The sequence below is a fragment of the Coregonus clupeaformis genome, chromosome 20 (assembly GCF_020615455.1).
Source record: "Coregonus clupeaformis isolate EN_2021a chromosome 20, ASM2061545v1, whole genome shotgun sequence".
NCBI classification, from domain to species: Eukaryota; Metazoa; Chordata; class Actinopteri; order Salmoniformes; family Salmonidae; genus Coregonus; species Coregonus clupeaformis.
This window is the reverse complement of record NC_059211.1, coordinates 19,882,595-19,904,422: the sequence shown is the minus strand read 5'-3', so window position 1 is coordinate 19,904,422 and position 21,828 is coordinate 19,882,595. Positions and strand designations below refer to the sequence as shown.

Here is a 21,828-nt window from a genome sequence, read left to right as displayed (position 1 = left end):
CAAGGCTTTTGCCCATATGGGCTATAATGGAGATGCAGAGGCCTTGATGAAAGCTGAGGATGCAATGATGGCTTGAATATCAGCTGCTGCATGAACAAGGACATTACTCACATTAATGCATTGGCTACTAGATGAAACTGTGTAGGAATGTGTCTAAAATAAGTCTAAAAGAACGTAAAAATGTGTTACAAATGATAGTTTCTTTAACTTATATAGAACTATAGTTGTTGGGTATAGCCTATGCAAGTATTTTCAACACACAGTCAAGAAACAAAACAAAAGTTTACAAAGTGTTGTCGGCACATAGCAACAGTTCCCAAGGCTGATATAAGGCTCAATATGTAGTGATGAAAACAAGACGGGCTGGCTGATTGGTTGGCTAGGTTCCCCCTTCCCTCCATCCTTCAACCCCCCTCCTCCATCATCCCCCCCCTCCCCAGCCCTTGTCATCCCACCCATACTCCAGGTGCAAGCCCTCACGCCTCACTGACTGAGCATGACTTAACATACTAACAACACGGCTTGCCCCTACACTCACCCGTAGACCTCCTCAGCGACGTCTCTGAGCTGAGCCTCTCTCACTGACCTATCTCTCCCCCACAGGAAAAACAAGAACGCCAAGCAGAAACAGATCATACCCAAGGTAAACTTCATACATCATACATATGCCAGCTATGTGCACTCATACATTACTATAATTTGAAATATAAACGTAATATACAATCCGAGATATATATCTTGAAATATGAGATCACGAAATCATCTGATAGAAAATGTTCCATATACACTCACCGGACAGTTTATTAGGTACACCCATCTAGTACCGGGTTGGATCCCGCTTTTCCTCCAGAACAACCTGAATTCTTCCGGGCATGGATTATACAAGTCGAAAGCGTTCCACAGGAATGTTGGTCTATGATGACGTGATGGCATCACGCAGTTGCTGCAGATTGGACGGCGGTACACCACCGCCACCAGCCTGTACTGTTGACACCAGGTAGGATGGGTCCATGGACTCATGCTGCTTACGCTAACTCCTGACTCTGCCATCAGAATGACACAACAGGAACCGGAATTCATCGTACCAGGCAAAGTTTTTCCACTCCTCAAATGTCCAGTGTTGGTGATCGCGTGCCCACTGGATTCACTTCTTGTTTTTAGCTCATAGGAGTGGAACCCGGTGTGGTCGTCTGCTGCAATAGCCCATCCGTGACAAGGATTGACGAGTTGTCTGTTCCGAGATGCCGTTCTGCACACCACTGTTGTACTGCGCCGTTATTCTTGCCATTCTCCTTCGACCTCTCTCATCAACGAGCTGTTTTCGCCCAAAGGACTGCCGCTGACTGGATTTTTTTTTTTTGTCATTAGGATATGTATCTGACTACATTATTTCTATGATAAACTTTAAAAACATGATGTCCATGCATAATCTTTGCAAAAAAGACCTTGCTTTTTCATTGTAAGCTCTGCCAGCCAAATAGTGTTACACTTCTGTTGTCGTCTGATGAAAATGAAGCTATTTTCTGCCAAATGTTTTGCACTGAACAAAAATATAAACGCAACATGTAAAGTGTTGGTCCCATCCATGTTTCATGAGCTGAAAGAAAATATCCCAGAGATTTTCCATATTCACAAAAAGCATATTTCTCTCAATTGTTTACATCCCTGTTAGTATTTCTCCTTTACCAAGATAATCCATCCACCTGACAGGTGTGGCATATCAAGACATGATCATTACACAGGTGCACCTTGTGCTGGGGACAATAAAAGGCCACTAAAATGTGCAATTTTGTCACACTGTTGCCAGAGAATTTGATGTTAATTTCTCTACGTCGTTTTAGAGAATTTGGCAGTACATCCGACCGGCCTCACAACCGCAGACCATGTGTATGGCGTCATGTGGGCGAGCAGTTTGCTGATGTCAACGTTGTGAACAGAGTGCCCCATGGTGGGGTTATGGTATGGGCAGGCATAAGCTACGGACAACAAACACAATTGCATTTTATTGATGGCAATTTGAATGCAAAAAAATACCGTGACGAGATCCTGAGGCCCATTGTGAGGCCCATTTTTTAAAAAGGTATCTGTGACCAACAGATGCATATCTGTATTCCCAGTCATGTGAAATCCATAGATTAGGACCTAATAAATGTATTTCAATAGACTGATTTCCTCATATGAACTCTAACTCAGTAAAATCTTTGAAATGGTTGCATTTATATTTTTGTTCAGTGTATTTTCTGTGAAGGAAAACTATAGTTGCACGTCCATGATCACTCTATTGAAGTAAAAAAAACACTGTTGAATTTCAATATAAAATGCCACTCCTGTTGTGCTATTTACAAACAAACACGTGACTGGCTCAACTGTTCTGGAAAACTACAGTAAGCTTCATATTGTAAACAAATCTGACCGGTTTAATGAAGAACCCGATCTGCTTTATCTCCTAATATATTGCACAAGTTGACTGCAGGTATTTACTTAAAAAGTAGCTACAAATATTAAAAAGTTATTGAAAAACTTCAAATAAATATATTCAATGGTATTGACAGTATTGAAAAACTATCCAAATACACTGGTATACCGAACCTACGTCGCATCATTCTCAGGAAACCCTAGATGCGTGAAAAGCCCAGGAGGGCTGCCATTTCTGAGATACTGGATCCGGCGTGCCTTGCACCGACTATCATACCACGCTCAAAGTTGCTTAGGTCACTTGTTTTGCCCATTCTAACGTTCAATCAAACAGTAACTGAATGCCTGTCTGCCTGCTGTATATAGCAAGACACGGCCACTTGACTCACTGTCTGTAGGAGTGATCATTTTTTGTGAACTGGGGGTGTACCTAATAAACTGGCCGGTGGGTGTATGTCTTCTTTCAAAATATTTAATTTGACTCTGAGAGTATCAATGAGACTGTTGTGCTATCTGCAGACATTTAGAACTCTGTGATGTTGATGCTGTTCCTTAGAGCCTTCTGGACTCTCGCTCCCTGAAGTTCATCGTCGGTCGGACCATCCACGACCGCTCCACCAAGTCTCTGCATCACCTCAACAAGAAGAAGAAGACCCCCAGCATCAGCGCTCAGTTCCAGGTCAGCTGATCTCATCAGCAAATACCACAGACACTAACATACACCTGCAAATACACAGCCACCCTTCACACACTGCAAACTTCATACAATGCAGATGCAGAACATGGTGAAATGTTTATTTGTTGAGGTAAGTCTTAATTGACATGAAATCTCTTTTACATTGACAGACCTCTCTGACAAAGCTGCTAGAGAATCTGGGCAGAGCAGAGCCCTTCTTCATCCGCTGTATTCGTTCCAACTCTGAGAAGGTAAAGTTACTTTACTAAAAACATGTTTTACAAGAGTTGGAGTTTGAATTTTTTTCAAGTTTCACTCCACAATGATACAATAGTTGACAATCCAAAATCAGCCGTCATAGTAAAACATGGTACAGTTTAATTAGGAGTCATCTATAACACATGATCATCTACAGTGGCGAGAACAAGTATTTGATACACTGCCGATTTTGCAGGTTTTCCTACTTACAAAGCATGTAGTGGTCTGTAATTTTTATCATAGGTACACTTCAACTGTGAGAGACGGAATCCAGAAAAAATCCAGAAAATCACATTGTATTATTTTTTAAGTAATTAATTTGCATTTTATTGCATGACATAAGTATTTGATACATCAGAAAAGCAGAACTTCATATTTGGTACAGAAACCTTTGTTTGCAATTACAGAGATCATACGTTTCCTGTAGGTCTTGACCAGGTTTGCACACACTGCAGCAGGGATTTTGGCCCACTCCTCCATACAGACCTTCTCCAGATCCTTCAGGTTTCGGGGCTGTCGCTGGGCAATACAGACTTTCAGCTCCCTCCAAAGATTTTCTATTGGATTCAGGTCTGGAGACTGGCTAGGCCACTCCAGGACCTTGAGATGCTTCTTACGGAGCCACTCCTTAGTTGCCCTGGCTGTGTGTTTCGGGTCGTTGTCATGCTGGAAGACCAAGCCACGACCCATCTTCAATGCTCTTACTGAGGGAAGGAGGTTGTTGGCCAAGATCTCGCGATACATGGCCCCATCCATCCTCCCCTCAATACGGTGCAGTCGTCCTGTCCCCTTTGCAGAAAAAGCATCCCCAAAGAATGATGTTTCCACCTCCATGCTTCACGGTTGGGATGGTGTTCTTGGGGTTGTACTCATCCTTCTTCTTCCTCCAAACACGGCGAGTGGAGTTTAGACCAAAAAGCTATATTTCTGTCTCATCAGACCACTTGACCTTCTCCCATTCCTCCTCTCGATCATCCAGATGGTCATTGGCAAACTTCAGACGGGCCTGGACATGTGCTGGCTTGAGCAGGGGGACCTTGCGTGCGCTGCAGGATTTTAATCCATGACGGCGTAGTGTGATACTAATGGTTTTCTTTGAGACTGTGGTCCCAGCTCTCTTCAGGTCATTGACCAGGTCCTGCCGTGTAGTTCTGGGCTGATCCCTCACCTTCCTCATGATCATTGATGCCCCACGAGGTGAGATCTTGCATGGAGCCCCAGACTGAGGGTGATTGACCGTCATCTTGAACTTCATCCATTTTCTAATAATTGCGCCAACAGTTGTTGCCTTCTCACCAAGCTGCTTGCCTATTGTCCTGTAGCCCATCCCAGCCTTGTGCAGGTCTACAATTTTATCCCTGATGTCCTTACACAGCTCTCTAGTCTTGGCCATTGTGGAGAGGTTGGAGTCTGTTTGATTGAGTGTGTGGACAGGTGTCTTTTATACAGGTAACGAGTTCAAACAGGTGCAGTTAATACAGGTAATGAGTGGAGAACAGGAGGGCTTCTTAAAGAAAAACTAACAGGTCTGTGAGAGACGGAATTCTTACTGGTTGGTAGGTGATCAAATACTTATGTCATGCAATAAAATGCAAATTAATTACTTAAAAATCATACAATGTGATTTTCTGGATTTTTGTTTTAGATTCCGTCTCTCACAGTTGAAGTGTACCTATGATAAAAATTACAGACCTCTTTGTGCTTTGTAAGTAGGAAAACCTGCAAAATCGGCAGTGTATCAAATACTTGTTCTCCCCACTGTATACATTATTGGTATCAGTTATTATATATTACATCATCCATACATGTGTATGCATAAACAAAAACAAAGAACAGTAGCTAAAAGGACATTTAGGCTACTACGTATAACCAAGATGATGATGATAAATCTTTGATGAGTTCGTTCCTCTAACGACGTGCTGTGTATCTGGGGGCGGCAGGTAGCTTAGTGGTTAAGAGCGTTGTGCCAGTAACCGAAAGGTTGCTGGTTCTAATACCCGAGCCGACTAGGTGAAAAATCTGTCGATGTGCCCTTGAGCAAGGCACTTAACCCTAATTGCTCCTGTAAGTTGCTCTGGATAAGAGCGTCTGCTAAATGACTAAAATGTAAATGTATCTGTGTGAGTGCAGAAAGAGATGTGCCTGAACGAGACCCTGGTGCTGCAGCAGCTGCGCTACACAGGCATGCTGGAGACGGTTCGCATCCGAAGGTCTGGCTATGGAGCTAAGTACATCTTCCAGGTACACTGCACCTCTTCACTGACTCAGATAGCCAGTAGACACCAGGAAGGAAGCAATATCTGTTGTTGATTATTTACCAATAGCTAACTCCGTAACTTGTACATGTATACTGAACAAAAGTATAAAAGCAACATGTAAAGTGTTGGTCCCATGTTTCATGAGCTGAAATAAAAGATCCCAGAAATTTTCCATACGCACAAAAATCTGATTTCTGTCAAATTTTGGTCACAAATTTGTTTACATCCGTGTTAGTGAGCATTTCTCCTTTTCAAAGATAATCCATCCACCTGACAGGTGTGGCATATCAAGAAGCTGATTAAACAGCATGATCATTACACAGGTACACCTTGTGCTGGGGACAATAAAAGGCTACTCTAAAATGTGCAGTTTTGTAACACTACACAATGCCACAGATGTCCCAAGTTTTGAGGGAGCGTGCAATTGACATGCTGTCTGCAGGAATGTCAACCAGAGCTGTTGCTATATAATTTTATGTTAATTTCTCTACCATAAGCCGCCTCCAACGTCATTTTAGAGAATTTGGCAGTACGTCCAACCGGCCTCACAATCACAGACCACGTGTAACCACGCCAGCCCAGGACCTCCACATCCGGCTGCTTCACTTGCAAGATCGTCTGAGACCAGCCACCCGGACAGCTGATGAAACTGTGGGTTTGCACAACCGAATAATTTTTGCACAAACTGTCAGAAACCATCTCAGGGAAGCTCATCGGCGTGCTCATCTTCCTCACCAGGGTCTTGACCTGACTGCAGTTCGACGTCATAAGAGGCTTCAGTGGGCAAATTCTTACCTTCAATGGCCACTGGCATGCTGGAAAAGTGTGCTGTTCACGGCTGAATCCCGGTTTCAACTGTACCGGGCAGATGGCAGACAGCGTGTATGGTGTTGTGTGGGCGAGTGGTTTGCTGATGTCAACGTTGTGAGCAGAGTGCCCCATGGTGGCGGTGGGTTATGGTATGGGCAGACATAAGCTACGGACAACAAACACAATGGCATTTTATCGATGGCAATTTGAATGCACAGATATACCTTGACAAGATCCAGAGGCCCATTGTCGTACCATTCATCCGCCGCCATCACCTCATGTTTCAGTATGATAATGCATTGCCCCATGTCGCAAGGATCTGTACACAATTCCTGGAAACTGAAAATGTCCCAGTTCTTCCATGGCCTGCATACTCACCAGACATGTCACCCCTTGAGCATGTTTGGTATTATCTGGATTGACGTGTATGACAGCGTGTTCCAGTTCCCACCAATATCCAGCAACATCGCACAGCCATTGAAGAGTTGGACAACATTCCACAGGCCACAATCAACAGCCTGATTAACTCTTTGCGAAGATGTGTCGTGCTGCATGAGGCAAATGGTCACACCAGATACTGACTGGTTTTCTGATCCACGCCCATACCTTTTTTTAAAGGTATCTGTGACCAACAGATGCAGATATGTATTCCCAGTCATGTGTAATCCATAAATTAGGGCCTAATGAATTTATTTCAATTGACTGATTTCCTTAAATGAACTGTAACTCAGTAAAATCTTTTAAATTGTTGCCTGTTGCGTTTATATTTTTGTTCAGTATAAGAAGGAAAATGTTTATTGGGTAATGTTTGTGTCAATGCAGACACTAATTACTTATGCGAAATTCATGACAGACACATAATTGTCCACTACACGATTTTGTATACAGTGCATTTCAATCACAGATAAAGGCAGTAGGTTACTTTATACAGAAATGATAGGAGGGAGGTTGGTCGGGGAGGATGGGTGGGTTTATAATCTGAAGGTCTAGCAATTTCAAATCAGTAGTTTGTGTCTATTTCACAAAAACCTGTGATTGTGTTGGTCAACCAACTAAATACGTTTTATAAATGTGTCCCTATAGGAATTCATTGAGCAATTCCGAGTGTTGCTGCCCAAAAATGCCACACCCTCCAAGCCAGAGGACATCTCAGCCTTGTTCCAGAGGATGAATCTAGACCACACCACCTACCAGATAGGCAAAACCAAGGTTAGACAAGCGCTCCTTTGCTCTTTTCACTCAGAAACCTCACTTTCCTATGATATGTTAAAGATATAGGAAATAGTGGTGATACTTTCTAAACTATTAACATAAGTAAAATGGACAGGTAGCCTATTTTCCCCAGAGAGATATAATAAGATATACAGTTTTCTCTTATGTATCTCTTGAATTAAATTGCGATCCTCAGGTTTACCTGAAGGAACTAGAGCGTCAGCAGCTGCAGGACATGCTGCACAAGGACGTGATGCGTAAGATCATCTTCCTGCAGCGCTGGTTCAGGGCCCACCTGGAGAGGAGGTACTTCTTGGAGATGAGACATGCGGCCATCTTGATCCAGGTAAGCTGTGTGATAACCCATCCTGTAGGTGTAACGCCATAAAACTGTCTGTACAGAAAAGGCACGGATGTCAGTTCAAAGTTATTACTTTTCCCTATATGGACTGCCTAGAAAACTATAATTTTCTGTGTCTATTTCTTACAAAGAAATGCATATAAATTGTCCAATAGCCTTCCTATATGAGACAATCATATTTCTGCAGACAGGCTAATAATGTGTTCTTGCCCCTGTTCGTCCCTCCTAGCGTGCATGGCATAGGCACCACAAGGAGAGACGGTGTCAGGCAGCCACACTGATTCAGGCCGTTTGGAGGGGCTCTAGACAGAGATCAGAGTACCTCCGCAGGCGGACCAACATCAAGAAAATACAGGCTCTGGCCAGAGGACACTCAGCACGGAGGAGGTACAGCACCAGGCCACACCACTGAAATACTTCTTGTAGTATTTATATAGTTTGAAATGCTTCGAGTTACTGGTAAACATTGACTAAGTGATTATTAATACCATCTCATGAATTCTGGTACTAGTGTTGTCAGAATCCCCACAGTCATTTGTTACAAATACTTAGAAAATGCTATGAGATGCCTAACATTGTGATATGGATGTTGAACCACCTCTGAATCATGTTGGACTTTACAGGTGCCATTCAATACGGGAGGACAAGAGGAAAAAGGAGGATGAAGAAGAGGAGGCCAGGAGGAGGGCAGAGGAAGAGGCAGCCAGGCTAGTGAGAGAGGCAGAAGAGGAGGCAGCCCGACTGGAAATGGAGGCAGAGGAAGTGGCATATAGGAGAAAGAAAGAGGCAGAGCGGGAGGCAGCGGAGAGGAGGGCGAGGGAGAATGAGGAGGCACGGCTGAGGCAGGCAGAAAGGGTCAATGAGGAACCTGAGACACAGGAGGAACCAGAGGCACAGGTGGCAGCTGAAAGGACTCTAGATGAGAGCCGACATTGGGACAAAGTGCCTGTCCAGGACAAGGAGGAGCAGAGGGAGGAAGTGGAAGATGGCGAGGCTGCAGCTAGTTCACCTCCCGAGAAGGTGGGAAAGCGGGATGCCTCTGCAGTCTCCCAGCCTAATAAGGGCAACAGTACACAGGCTGAGGCTGGGCCCCAGCCAGAGGATGAGAGCCAGGCTGTGGAGGAACTGGAGGAAGCCCACTCCGAGGAGCCCGAGGAGGAGGGGACCACAGAGGCAGCTGCCCCCCAGTCACCAGAGAGATACAAGGGGGCTCAGGCGGCTGCGGAGGCTTCCCCCTCCACAGACCCCCAGTCGGGGCAGAAGAAACTACGACCTCCCCCCCTCCACAAGGCCCCAGCCTCCAGGAGCCAGGAGAAGAGAGAGCTGCGGCGCCAGCGGGGCCTGGAGCACAGCCAGAGAGAGAGTGAGCGGGTCGCCTCGGCAGCCACCAAGGAGGAGCCCGCCCCTAAGGTCATGGATCAGGAGGCAGCCAACCGAGCCGAGGGAAAGCCAAAAGGCCGGCCTGAGCGGACAGACAGCAAGGAGATGGACCAGTACACCTTTGTAGCCTGGAAGAAAGAAGACAAGGGGAAGAAGGAAGCCAAAGCCGCCACCCCTGCACCTATACGCCCAAGCACCTTACACCTGAACCCCCCTGAGCCAATGGCTAACAGGAACGGCCATGAGGTCCTGGGTCCAGGCAACCTGACTCGCTACAGCCAACAGGACGCCATGAAGGAGAAGGCAGAGAAATGGAAGGAGAGGAAGATTGATGTACGACAACCAGAGAGTACCAGTCCTCCTGAGGCCCACAGCAAGGACAGGATAAAAAAATATTCACAGTACGACGTTTCATATCCTTCTGATATCTACACTAATATGAATTAGTTATACTTGCTTCAGGATGTTATTGTATTTGCAACATGAGGAAGGACTGATGATTCTCCCAGTTATGATCATGAATTTCCCTCATATCTGTATCCCACTTTATTTCCAGGAGTGGTGGAAACTCTTCATCTCTTGATGCTATGTCCCCTGGATTGGCTGGTGCTACTTCAAACAGAGAGGTAACATGCTCATTGCTCTAGTATTATACCCACCGTGTTGTGTGCCTTGCCTTTCTTATTAACTGTTATTTTCATCAAATATGAGAGCAGCACATCAGATCTGAACAGGCTGAAGCTAGCCAATCACATCCTTCCTGCATGGCATCTGAATGGAAGCTCAAAGTGTCGTTGTGCTTTTCTGGCTAGGTCAGAGCACGTTACCGTAAACGTTCCAAACACAAACGTCGGCTAGCTCGTAGACGCTCGCCTTTTAAGAAAAGTGCAGAAATGGAGGATGTGGCGTATTGGACCTGCTTCCCTTTGTCCCCTGTGAGCCCAAGCAGGCCCTTGCACTCAAAGTCCATGGATAAGGTATAATCACAAAGCCAGAGCACAGCTTGCCACCTCAGAGTAACTGAGCCCTGCCAGCCAAAGCAAACCTGGTGCGTCCTCGCACACCTTTGGCTCTTTATCTTTGGACTCTATTTTCTGACCTTTTCTGCCATAGTGTTTAACCCCATCATCATACACTTCCTTAGATGTAACACAGAACATAATAAAGAGGCTTAGGAGTGTATACACTCCAGGGATGATCAACTCCACAATGAAACCCTTTCTGGTCGACCGTCATGATTTAGCTGTTTCGTCACAGGTTGGGCTAGCCATGTGTTTCATAATGGGCTATTTCACCCAGCAGTTAATCTTATTTGATCAAATGTCATGTCCATGGCAGCAAAAACAATGAGTTGTAACATGGCTACCATTTTGCCAGACTCTTACTGTAACTGTGTGCCAGTATATTTGCATCTACATTCAGCAGTGTTATTGGACAATAACAAACACAACTCTCTCATTTTCCAATTGAATGATTCATTTGTTATTTAAATAACAAGTGGTCCCAGATTATTTGGGGACTTGACTCAATAATGATTTGGCTTTCCCAAAATCCACCACAAAAAAAGGTCAATGTGCTGATGGGAATAAACATGGGTGTATTTTTCAGGTGATAAAATGATAACGTCATCCATAATTTGTGTATCGATTATGAGTAGTGGTGAACTTTTAAGGTAGTTGTCCCCAAGATTGGTTGTTTGTGGAAGTTGGTTACTCATGGAAATCTTTGGAAGTTGTGTAGGTGGGGTTTTCATGGAAGTTTATTGGTTGCTGTTGTGTTGGGGCCATTCTTGATTGCTGGAAATGTAATCTCTCTTTCCTATCACAACTGGAACAAGGCCTGGGCTTTTGAACACCTGCTCAATGGGTAGGGAATTATACAGTATAGTTTGGTTCCTCACATTGTTCTTATTTCTTTTCTCCTTGTATCGCCAGTCTCCTACAGAGGATGGGTCAAAGGGCAGCATGAAGAGGAGGACCCATGACACCTCAGGCCACCAGGACACTGTCCACACTCACCCCTCCACCCCAGAGAGGTACGGTGCTTCAGGGAAACTAATGGGAGATATTGCACAGCAGGGTGGGGGACTGAATAGTCCTGGCTGATTCCTTTTGGGTTGTGAAAAGAGACTGGGTTGAACCTAGAAATATTGGCTTTGTTTATTTGATGAGTCATAAGAGCATTCCAAAAGCTTTTGGCAGGTTACAGCATAAAATGGTTTGGGAACAAGTGGTGTAGATTAGAACCTTACTTGGCCAATATTATGGTTTGATGCCTTGGGTTTTGGATGTCAAATCACATACTATGATGTCCTAAGGGTCTTCCAGATAACCCCAGTGCTTGAGTGTGATGGTAATGTAATAGAGACTAATATAGGAACAGTGGAGGGAAACCCTTCACCAGACGATTTCATCCACCCAGGAGGTCTGAGTCAGATGACCCATGGGAATATACTCTTCCTTGTGTAATCAAACTTTCCAGCTCCTTGATGTGGCTTGCTGCACAAACTAGAGTTTCCCATATATAGCTATAGAGGCAGTTTGTTATTGGATGGGATGGATTCCGGAAATTCCTTAACTTCATTTACTCTTTCATTAATTAACTTTTTTGAATGTGCTGTGCCATGACAAAGTTTCTATCAGATTGGAAGATTGAAGATTGCGCTTTATTTTGATTTTGCTTTGGATTGTTACCATGGTTCTCAGTGAGCAGAGTTGGTCTGTAAACCCTGAAAATATGTGGTGCTGGACTGTACCAATGAGAAAATGTAGTACTGTAGTCTTACATACAAAACCCCTCACAGGTCTGCCCCTTGATATTCCCACTTCATAAAGATTCAGCATTCACATCTCACACATCTGTTCACTAAAACAAAGCATGTTTTATCCAATTCTCATGCATGGTGGCAGATGTGATCTATTTCTGTGTCAAGTCTGAACAACAGGTACTCTTGTAATTGTCATTCATATTATTAGGATTAGATACATTACTCACCTGTGCCTATTTACTGTAGCTTAGTCTCGCACCAAGAATGGCATGACAGTCAAACCCATTAAAAACCATGATACACATTAATTACCCATAAATGTTCGACTTACAGTGCATTTGCATTGACTGAGTGTGGTAACAGTGTGGTGTTGACAGAGTTTGTTTGATTGTGCAGTAGATCCTCAGGGTTCCTGAGGAAGATCCTGAAGAAACGTCCCCATAAGGAGCCTCAGACCCCTGACGATGGAGATCTGACCACGGCCCAGGCCCTGATCGAACGAGGAGAAGGTAAGTGGCACCTGGACGCAGCCTTGAGGAACACCAAATATGTGACCTGACCAGGAAAAACTCTGGGTCCTAGTTATACAATAGGTTCTACAATAAGGACCACATTATTTGTGCTGATCCAGTCTGGCCTGGAATTGGCAGTGGTCTTAATCATGTGAAGGTGCTGGAAGAGTGCAGTGATGTAGGGGTGATACAGGGTCAGTCACTTCCTGAACATGAGACCCAGAGAGAAAATCCAGGTGTTTGCTTTCAGGGTAAATAATGAGGCATGTAGGATTAAGCTCTATCAAAACAAGATAGTTTGGACCTTTCATGAATCTGGCTCTAGCCTCTTGCAATGGCAGTGCATGAGAGTTTGGACCTTTCATGAATCCGGCTCTAGCCTCTTGCTATGGCAGTGCATAAGAGTTTGGCGTTTGAGAGGGGTAAAAAGGGGATGACATATCAACACTTAATTTGGAATGAAGTTAACAGCTTTAATTTCCTGGACAAAAATATATATACTGAACAAAAAATATAAACGCAACATGTAAAGAATTGGTCCCATGTTTCATGAGCTGAAATAAAAGATCCCAGAAATGTTCCATATTCACAAAAATATAATTTGTTTACATTGTTGTTAGTGAGCATTTCTCCTTTGCCAAGATAATCCATCCACCTGACAGGTGTGGCATATCAAGAAGCTGATTATACAGCATGATCATTTCGCAGGTGCACCTTGTGCTGGGGAACAATAAAAGGCCACTCTAAAATGTGCAGTTTTGTCACACAACACAATGCCACAGATGTCTCAAGTTTTGAGGGAGCGTGCAATTGACATGCTTACTGTAGGAATGTCCACCAGAGCTGTTGCCAGAGAACTGAATGTTCCTTTACCTACCATAAGCAGCCTCCAACGTCGTTTTAGAGAATTTGGCAGTACTTCCAACCGGCCTCACAACCGCAGACCACGTATAACCACGCCAGCCCAGGACCTACACGGCTTCTTCACCTGCGGGATCGTCTGAGACCAGCCACCCGGAAAGCTGTTGAAACTGAGGAGTCTGTCTGTAATAAAGCCCTTTTGTGGGGAAAAACCCATTCTGATTGGCTGGGCCTGGCTCCCCAGTGGGTGGGCCTATGCCCTCCCAGGCCAACCCATGGCTGCACCCCTGCCCAGTCATGTGAAATCCATAGATTAGGGCCTAATTTATTTATTTCAATTGACTGATTTCCTTATATGTACTGTAACTCAGTGAAATCGTTGAAATTGTTACATGTTGCATTTATATTTTTGTTCAGTATACCGGTATATAAAATGTGCCCAGGTCCCAACAAAATCTACATTTTAGAGCTTTGTTGGCTATCAGATTCTACAGCAAAGTTTAGGATATCTTTATTCCAAACCCTGTTTTTTTTCGCATAATGTATAATGATATTTATACATATTGACAACACTGCGCTCGCTCTCGCTCTCTCGCTCTCTTCCACACAACCCCGCCTCTCTCACACATCCCGCTCACACCCAGACCCGGCTAGTGGAGGTCGGGTGGTGAGCCAGAACCCCACCATCAAGATCAGCCAGGCCACACGGGTCTCAGAGCAGTGGAACGCCTCACTGGACCGGGAGATTACCAACGCCAATGAACTCCGACACCTGGATGAGTTCCTGGGGAATCAGGTCGGACCGCTTTTCTGCTTCTTCATACAGCTAGGGCTAACTGTTACGAGGGTTGTTCTCAGTCACACACCTTGTGTAGTTTCCAGGTGCATAGAGGTAAAATACACTTATTGTAATATTTTCAATTGACCACAATGTGTTTAATCTCTCTGTCTGTAGGTGAATGACTTCCGCTCCAGGGGGAAGCAGTTGTCGGCAACCGAGGACATCTTCATCTCAGCCACCGTGCAGTTCAGAGAGACCATCAAGGGCATGTACTCTCTCCCAGTGAGTGGACACACACACACACTATGGATTATGAATGGGTGATGTTTTATACATTTCTGACTCCCTCTCTCTCTCCTGTGGTGGACAGAAACCCCACATTGGCTACAACGGTCTGATGCGTGGCTACCAGAACAGGGTGATCATCCTGGCCGGAGACAAGAAGAAGGGTGAGGTGCAGCTGGTGGTCAACCTCTTCCAGTCTGTCCTGGATGGCTTCATACGGGGGGAGATCAAGAAGGAGGAGGCAGAACCAGCCAAGGTGAACCTGCGTATTTTGTCATAGGGCTATTATCAGGGGTTTTTCTGGATCAAAAAAGAGGCTTGGCTTAGGTGGTGGGTGTGGCAGGTGGCGAGGCAATGGGCGCAGTCGGCCCGTCAGCGAGGCTGAATTTTCAAGAACATTTTAAAGGCCCCCATCTTGGTGGTGGTAGACATTTTTGAATTTTTAAGCCAATTTCCTGCAATTCTACATATTTTTCCATAGACCTGAAATAAATTTTTGCAGTTTAATGCTCATTTCCTGCAGTTCTACACATTTTTCCATGGAGATAAAATGTTGCCATTTTAAAGCTAATTTCCTGCATTTCTATGCATTTTGCTATGGCTAGTGCTGTGTTATTTTGCTCAAACAGGAAAAACAAAATCAATACTGCTAAATTCATTGTGTTGAGAATTTTCTATTCTCCCGACTGTCTAGCTTTGGTGATTGTTAGTTCTCAAAGATTATATTATTGAAAAATATAAAGGGTCAGTTATCATTTCTACATACGTTGTAGCTTGTTTTTAGTAATTTAAGTTTACATTGAAAGCGTTTTTACATCCCGAAAATGAATTTCTAACAAATTAAAGATTTTACACCGCTTGGACTTAGGTCCGCCCAAGGATTTCAGTTGCAGAAAAATCCCTATATTATTGCAGTAGGCAAATCCAAGCACCCAGGTGAAGGCTTTATGCTATAACAGTTGGCATAAACAGCACTTTGGGTTTTAGTCATCAAAACATTTACAAGGCTTTTGTAGAACCAGTGCCTCGCTATGCTCGACTGCTGTATGATAAACACAGTATTGATTGATATATGGATTAAATGAATTAGCTATTGATGTGTTTATGTCTGTATTTCAGCCTGATAAAGCTCGGAAGAAGAGGCGGAAAAAAGACAAGGGTGTAAGTACAAAGGATCAGCCATAAAATCTGTCCAATCCTTTCTCATTATGGCAAGAAACAGGTAACTGCCAAAATAAAGGAAACACCAACATATAGTGTCATAATAGGGCGTTGGGCCACCACGAGCCAGAACACCTTCAATGCACCTTGGCATAGGTTGTACAAGTGTCTGGAACTCTATTGGAGGGATGCGACACCATTCTTCCACAATAAATTTGGTGTTTTGTTGATGGGAAAACGCTGTCTCAGGTACGGTTCCAGAATCTCCCGTAAGTGTTCAATTGGGTTGAGATCTGGTGACTGAGACGGCCATGGCATATGGTTTACATCGTTTTCATGCTCATCAAAGCATTCAGTGACCATTCGTGCCCTGTGGATGGGGGCATTGTCATCCTATGGGGGCATAGCCATGGTAGCCAAAATAATGGCCTGCCCAGCATTTTTATACATGACCCTAAGCATGATGGGTTGTTAATTGCTTAATTAACTCAGGAACCACACCAGTGTGGAAGCACCTGCTCATTTACTTAAGTGTTTCCATTATTTTGCCAGGTACCTGTATTCAATGAAATTACTCTATAAATATCTATATCAATGTGTCCAATTGTTATGGTTTAGATGGAGAACCCTTTGGACCATGTGTTCAGCACATACCAGGTTAACATCATGCAGTCCTGTGACCAGTGCAGCTCCTATATCTGGGGCATGGAGAAAGCCTGCATGTGCAGCTGTGAGTACCACAAACACAAATATTCTGACAACATTCACATTCTAGTAACAAGGATGACACTCTCGAAATGATTGATGTGAATGTTGAGAATAGTTTTTACATTCTTCTGAGCACCACCATGAACACAAATGCTAAGTAATGTTTTTATTCCTCCAGATTGCAAGATGGTGTGCCACAAGAAGTGCCTCTGCAAAATTGTCACAGACTGCTCCACGTTTTGTGTCAAAAAGGTCAACTTTAACCTCATTCTTGGACCATGATTTAGGTTGGCTAATGTCAAGTCAGGATTGGTCCCTATGTTACTCCCTATGTGACTAATATGCCACTGTCTGTGTATGCAGAGTGATGAGTCGGGAGGCCTGCACTTTGGGGTGCGAGTCTGTCACCTGACCAGCGATAAGAACCCTGTTCCCATGGTGCTGGAGATAATGCTGGAGCACGTGGAGATGAACGGCCTGTACACGGAGGGGATCTACCGCAAGTCTGGCTCCGCCAACCGCATGAAGGAGCTCCACCAGCGAATGGAGACTGGTAAGGACCTGCCATACCATAAACAGTGTAGCAGTGCTTTCAGAGAGCTGCAAATATATTGATGGGTAACACTTGAAGGGTTATATGTAAGACATACTTAACATGTAACACCTACACAAGCACTAGAGTACTTGTATTTTTCACATTTCATAGTGCCTAGAGATCTTACATTTTACATTATATCTCTTCATGTTCCCATTCTATGACTTGTGTAATGGTTGTTGTTGTGTGGCAGACCCCCACGCTGTGTGCCTAGAGGACTACCCCATCCACACAGTGACTGGGCTGGCCAAACAGTGGCTGAGGGAGCTGCCTGACCCCCTCATGACCTTCACTCATTACAATGACTTCCTTCGGGCCGTAGGTGAGTCCTGTTATAGCGCTAGGTTTAGACAAAACTCTGCCCCACTATAGACCATGGCTCTTCTCCAGTATTAAGAGAGATGGGTACTCTTCTTTTCATTTTGTAATATAATTTACGTCCACAAGGGGAAGCCCCTATATCAGCCCATGTGGGTTATGGTCTCCTTTGTATATTCTACTGAGATATTCTACTGAATGTTGAAATGTGGTGTAATATTGTCGAGTGTCAGCGGTCATTGCATTACATTGTGGCTTTGTTGTTGATCCAACATTGGTATTTTTCTCCTCTCTAGAACTTCCTGAAAAGCAAGAACAGCTACATGCCATCTACAAAGTGTTGGAACAGCTCCCCACCGCATGCTTCAACACCTTGGAAAGGCTTGTCTTCCATCTAGTCAGGTGCAATACTCATCATGGCTGGGGCTCTCAATTGGTTGAATAAAGGATTAACGACAAAAGCACCATGCTCAGTGTATGTTGCTGGACGAATACAATTTGAAAGGACATATTTTTCCTTCAAACATGAGTAATGTTTATTTATTCTTCCAGAGTGTCTAAGGAGGAGTCTCACAACCGCATGTCTCCCAACTCCCTGGCCATCGTGTTTGCCCCCTGCATCCTCCGCTGTCCAGACAGCGCCGACCCACTCATGAGCATGAGGGACGTGGCGAAGACCACCACGTGAGTCTCTCTCTGATCACTGCATAGACCGGAACTACTGTTACTATAGATCTGTAACAAAGGTTTTAATCAATTCTGTTTAAATAAATTAAAATGAAGGGGAAAAAATACAGGAAGATAATGGTCCATTTAGAATGAATTTGATTGATCTCAACCCTAGTCTTTGCTGTTATGAAGTGATTATTTTGTTCAGGCAGCTAGGTAGGTCACTCACTCTATGGAAAACAATGCAGTGCCTTTAACCTCTACGGGATCGGTGTCCCGTATACGAGACGGTTGAGCTAACGTGCGCTAATGTGATTAGCATGACTCTTGTAAGTAACAGCAAACTTTCCAGGACATAGACATGTCTTATATGGCATAAAGCTTAAATTATTGTTAATCTAACTGCACTGTCCAATTTACTATAGCTATTACAGTGAAAAAATACCATGCTATTGTTTGAGGAGAGTGCACAACAACAAGAAACTTATCACGGCAACTGGTTTGATACATTCACCTCTGAAGGTAAATAATGTACTTACATTCAGTAATCTTGCTCTGATTTGTCATCCTGAGTGTCCCAGAGATATAATGTAGCGTAGTTTTGTTTGATAAATAAATTGTTATATTCAAATGTAGGAACTGGGTTCTACAGTTTGAACCCTTGCTGTCTCTGGCTCTACACCCACACGCCCAGCCATCTAGATGTGTGAAAGTTAGTGTATAAGCTAATGATCCATCATGTATGACATTCCTGGGAGTGTGTACATTTACATTTACGTCATTTAGCAGACGCTCTTATCAAGAGCGACTTACAAATTGGTGCATTCACCTTATGATAGCCAGTGGGACAACTACTTTAAAAAGAGTATTTTTAGAATTTTCATTTGTTTTTATATATATATATATATATATATATATATATATATATATCGACAGTGTATCAAATACTTGTTCTCCCCACTGTGTATATATATACAGTGGGGAGAACAAGTATTTGATACACTGCCGATTTTGCAGGTTTTCCTACTTACAAAGCATGTAGAGGTCTGTAATTTTTATCATAGGTACACTTCAACTGTGAAAGACAGAATCTAAAACAAAAATCCAGAAAATCACATTGTATAATTTTTAAGTAATTAATTTGCATTTTATTGCATGACATAAGTATTTGATACATCAGAAAAGCAGAACTTTATATTTGGTACAGAAACCTTTGTTTGCAATTACAGAGATCATACGAAACGTAGGTCTTGACCAGATTTACACACACTGCAGCAGGGATTTTGGCCCACTCCTCCATACAGACCTTCTCCAGATCCTTCAGGTTTCGGGGCTGTCGCTGGGCAATACGGACTTTCAGCTCCCTCCAAAGATTTTCTATTGGGTTCAGGTCTGGAGACTGGCTAGGCCACTCCAGGACCTTGAGATGCTTCTTACGGAGCCACTCCTTAGTTGCCCTGGCTGTGTGTTTCAGGTCGTTGTCATGCTGGAAGACCCAGCCACGACCAATCTTCAATGCTCTTACTGAGGGAAGGAGGTTGTTGGCCAAGATCTCGCGATACATGGCCCCATCCATCCTCCCCTCAATACGGTGCAGTCGTCCTGTCCCCTTTGCAGAAAAGCATCCCCAAAGAAGGATGTTTCCATGCTTCACGGTTGGGATGGTGTTCTTGGGGTTGTACTCATCCTTCTTCTTCCTCCAAACACGGCGAGTGGAGTTTAGACCAAAAAGCTTTATTTTTGTCTCATCAGACCACATGACCTTCTCCCATTCCTCCTCTGGATCATCCAGATGGTCATTGGCAAACTTCAGACGGGCCTGGACATGCGCTGGCTTGAGCAGGGGGACCTTGCGTGCGCTACAGGATTTTAATCCATGACGGCGTAGTGTGTTACTAATGGTTTTCTTTGAGACTGTGGTCCCAGCTCTCTTCAGGTCATTGACCAGGTCCTGCCGTGTAGTTCTGGGCTGATCCCTCACCTTCCTCATGATCATTGATGCCCCACGAGGTGAAATCTTGCATGGAGCCCCCAGACCGAGGGTGATTGACCGTCATCTTGAACTTCTTCCATTTTCTAATAATTGCGCCAACAGTTGTTGCCTTCTCACCAAGCTGCTTGCCTATTGTCCTGTAGCCCATCCCAGCCTTGTGCAGGTCTACAATTTTATCCCTGATGTCCTTACACAGCTCTCTGGTCTTGGCCATTATGGAGAGGTTGGAGTCTGTTTGATTGAGTGTGTGGACAGGTGTCTTTTATACAGGTAACGAGTTCAAACAGGTGCAGTTAATACAGGTAATGAGTGGAGAACAGGAGGGCTTCTTAAAGAAAAACTAACAGGTCTGTGAGAGCCGGAATTCTTACTGGTTGGTAGGTGATCAAATACTTATGTCATGCAATAAAATGCAAATTAATTACTTTAAAATCATACAATGTGATTTTCTGGAATTTTGTTTTAGATTCCGTCTCTCACAGTTGAAGTGTACCTCTACATGCTTTGTAAGTAGGAAAACCTGCAAAATCGGCAGTGTATCAAATAATTGTTCTCCCCACTATATATATATATATATATATATATATATATATATATATATATATATATATATATATATATATATATATATATATATATATTGTTTTTTGTGGGGGGTGGGAGGGGGGGTAGAAGGATTACTTTTATACTATCCCAGGTATTACTTAAAGAGGTAGGGTTTCAAGTGTCTCCGGAAGGTGGTCAGTGACTCCGCTGTCTTGGCGTCGTGAGGGAGCTTGTTCCACCAGAGCAGCGAACAGTTTTGACTGGGCTGAGCGGGAACTGTGCTTCCGCAGAGGTAGGGGGACCAGCAGGCCAGAGGTAGAAGAACGCAATGCCCTCGTTTGGGTGTAGGGACTGATCAGAGCCTGAAGGTAAGGAGGTGCCATTCCCCTCACAGCTCCGTAGGCAAGCACCATGGTCTTGTAGCAGATGTGAGCTTCAACTGGAAGCCAGTGGAGTGTGCGGAGGAGCGGGGTGACGTGAGAGAACTTGGGAAGGTTGAACACCAGACGAGCTGCAGCGTTCTGGATAAGTTGTAGGGGTTTAATGGCACAGGCAGGGAGCCCAGCCAACAGCGAGTTGCAGTAATCCAGACGGGAGATGACAAGTGCCTGGATTAGGACCATGCCGCTTCCTGTGTAAGGTATGGTCGTACTCTGCAAATGTTGTAGAGCATGAACCTACAGGATCGGGTCACCGCTTTGACGTTAGCGGAGAACGACAGGGTGTTGTCGAGGGTCACGCCAAGGTTCTTTGCACTCTGGGAGGAGGATACAACGTAGTTGTCAACCGTGATGGCGAGATCATGGAGCGGGCAGTCCTTCCCCGGGAGGAAGAGCAGCTCAGTCTTGCCGAGGTTCAGCTTGAGGTGGTGATCCGACATCCACACTGATATGTCTGCCAGACATGCAGAGATGCGATTCGCCACCTGGTTATCAGAAGAGGGAAAGGAGAAGATTAATTGTGTGTCGTCTGCGTAGCAATAATAGGAGAGACCATGTGAGGATATGACAGAGCCAAGTGACTTGGTGTATAGAGAGAATAGGAGAGGGCCTAGAACTGAGCCCTGGGGGACACCAGTGGTGAAAGCACGTGGTGCGGAGACAGATTCTCGCCACGCCACCTGGTAGGAGCGACCTGTCAGGTAGGACGCAATCCAAGAGTGAGCCGCGCCGGAGATGCCCAACTCGGAGAGGGTGGAGAGGAGGATCTGATGGTTCACAGTATCAAAGGCAGCAGATAGGTCTAGAAGGATGAGAGCAGAG

General features: G+C 44.4%; 1 protein-coding gene across 8 annotated transcripts in view; it reads left to right on the top strand.

The window, feature by feature from the left end:
• LOC121533629 (unconventional myosin-IXb) overlaps nt 1–21,828 on the top strand; it is a 108,567-nt gene that overhangs the window by 78,841 nt on the left and 7,898 nt on the right. For 7 of the 8 annotated variants that reach the window (XM_041839745.2, XM_045205370.1, XM_045205368.1 and 4 more), the window contains 21 exons: nt 604–643; nt 2,972–3,094; nt 3,262–3,342; nt 5,480–5,590; nt 7,501–7,626; nt 7,826–7,975; nt 8,220–8,377; nt 8,614–9,771; nt 9,927–9,996; nt 11,305–11,405; nt 12,534–12,646; nt 14,155–14,306; nt 14,466–14,573; nt 14,662–14,832; nt 15,696–15,737; nt 16,356–16,467; nt 16,624–16,697; nt 16,809–16,998; nt 17,234–17,362; nt 17,655–17,760; nt 17,911–18,042. In XM_041839745.2, the coding sequence (XP_041695679.1) occupies nt 604–643; nt 2,972–3,094; nt 3,262–3,342; nt 5,480–5,590; nt 7,501–7,626; nt 7,826–7,975; nt 8,220–8,377; nt 8,614–9,771; nt 9,927–9,996; nt 11,305–11,405; nt 12,534–12,646; nt 14,155–14,306; nt 14,466–14,573; nt 14,662–14,832; nt 15,696–15,737; nt 16,356–16,467; nt 16,624–16,697; nt 16,809–16,998; nt 17,234–17,362; nt 17,655–17,760; nt 17,911–18,042 (3,447 nt within the window). The remainder of the gene's footprint in view (nt 1–603; nt 644–2,971; nt 3,095–3,261; nt 3,343–5,479; nt 5,591–7,500; nt 7,627–7,825; nt 7,976–8,219; nt 8,378–8,613; nt 9,772–9,926; nt 9,997–11,304; nt 11,406–12,533; nt 12,647–14,154; nt 14,307–14,465; nt 14,574–14,661; nt 14,833–15,695; nt 15,738–16,355; nt 16,468–16,623; nt 16,698–16,808; nt 16,999–17,233; nt 17,363–17,654; nt 17,761–17,910; nt 18,043–21,828) is intronic. The other variant, XM_045205369.1, reaches the window with a different exon arrangement.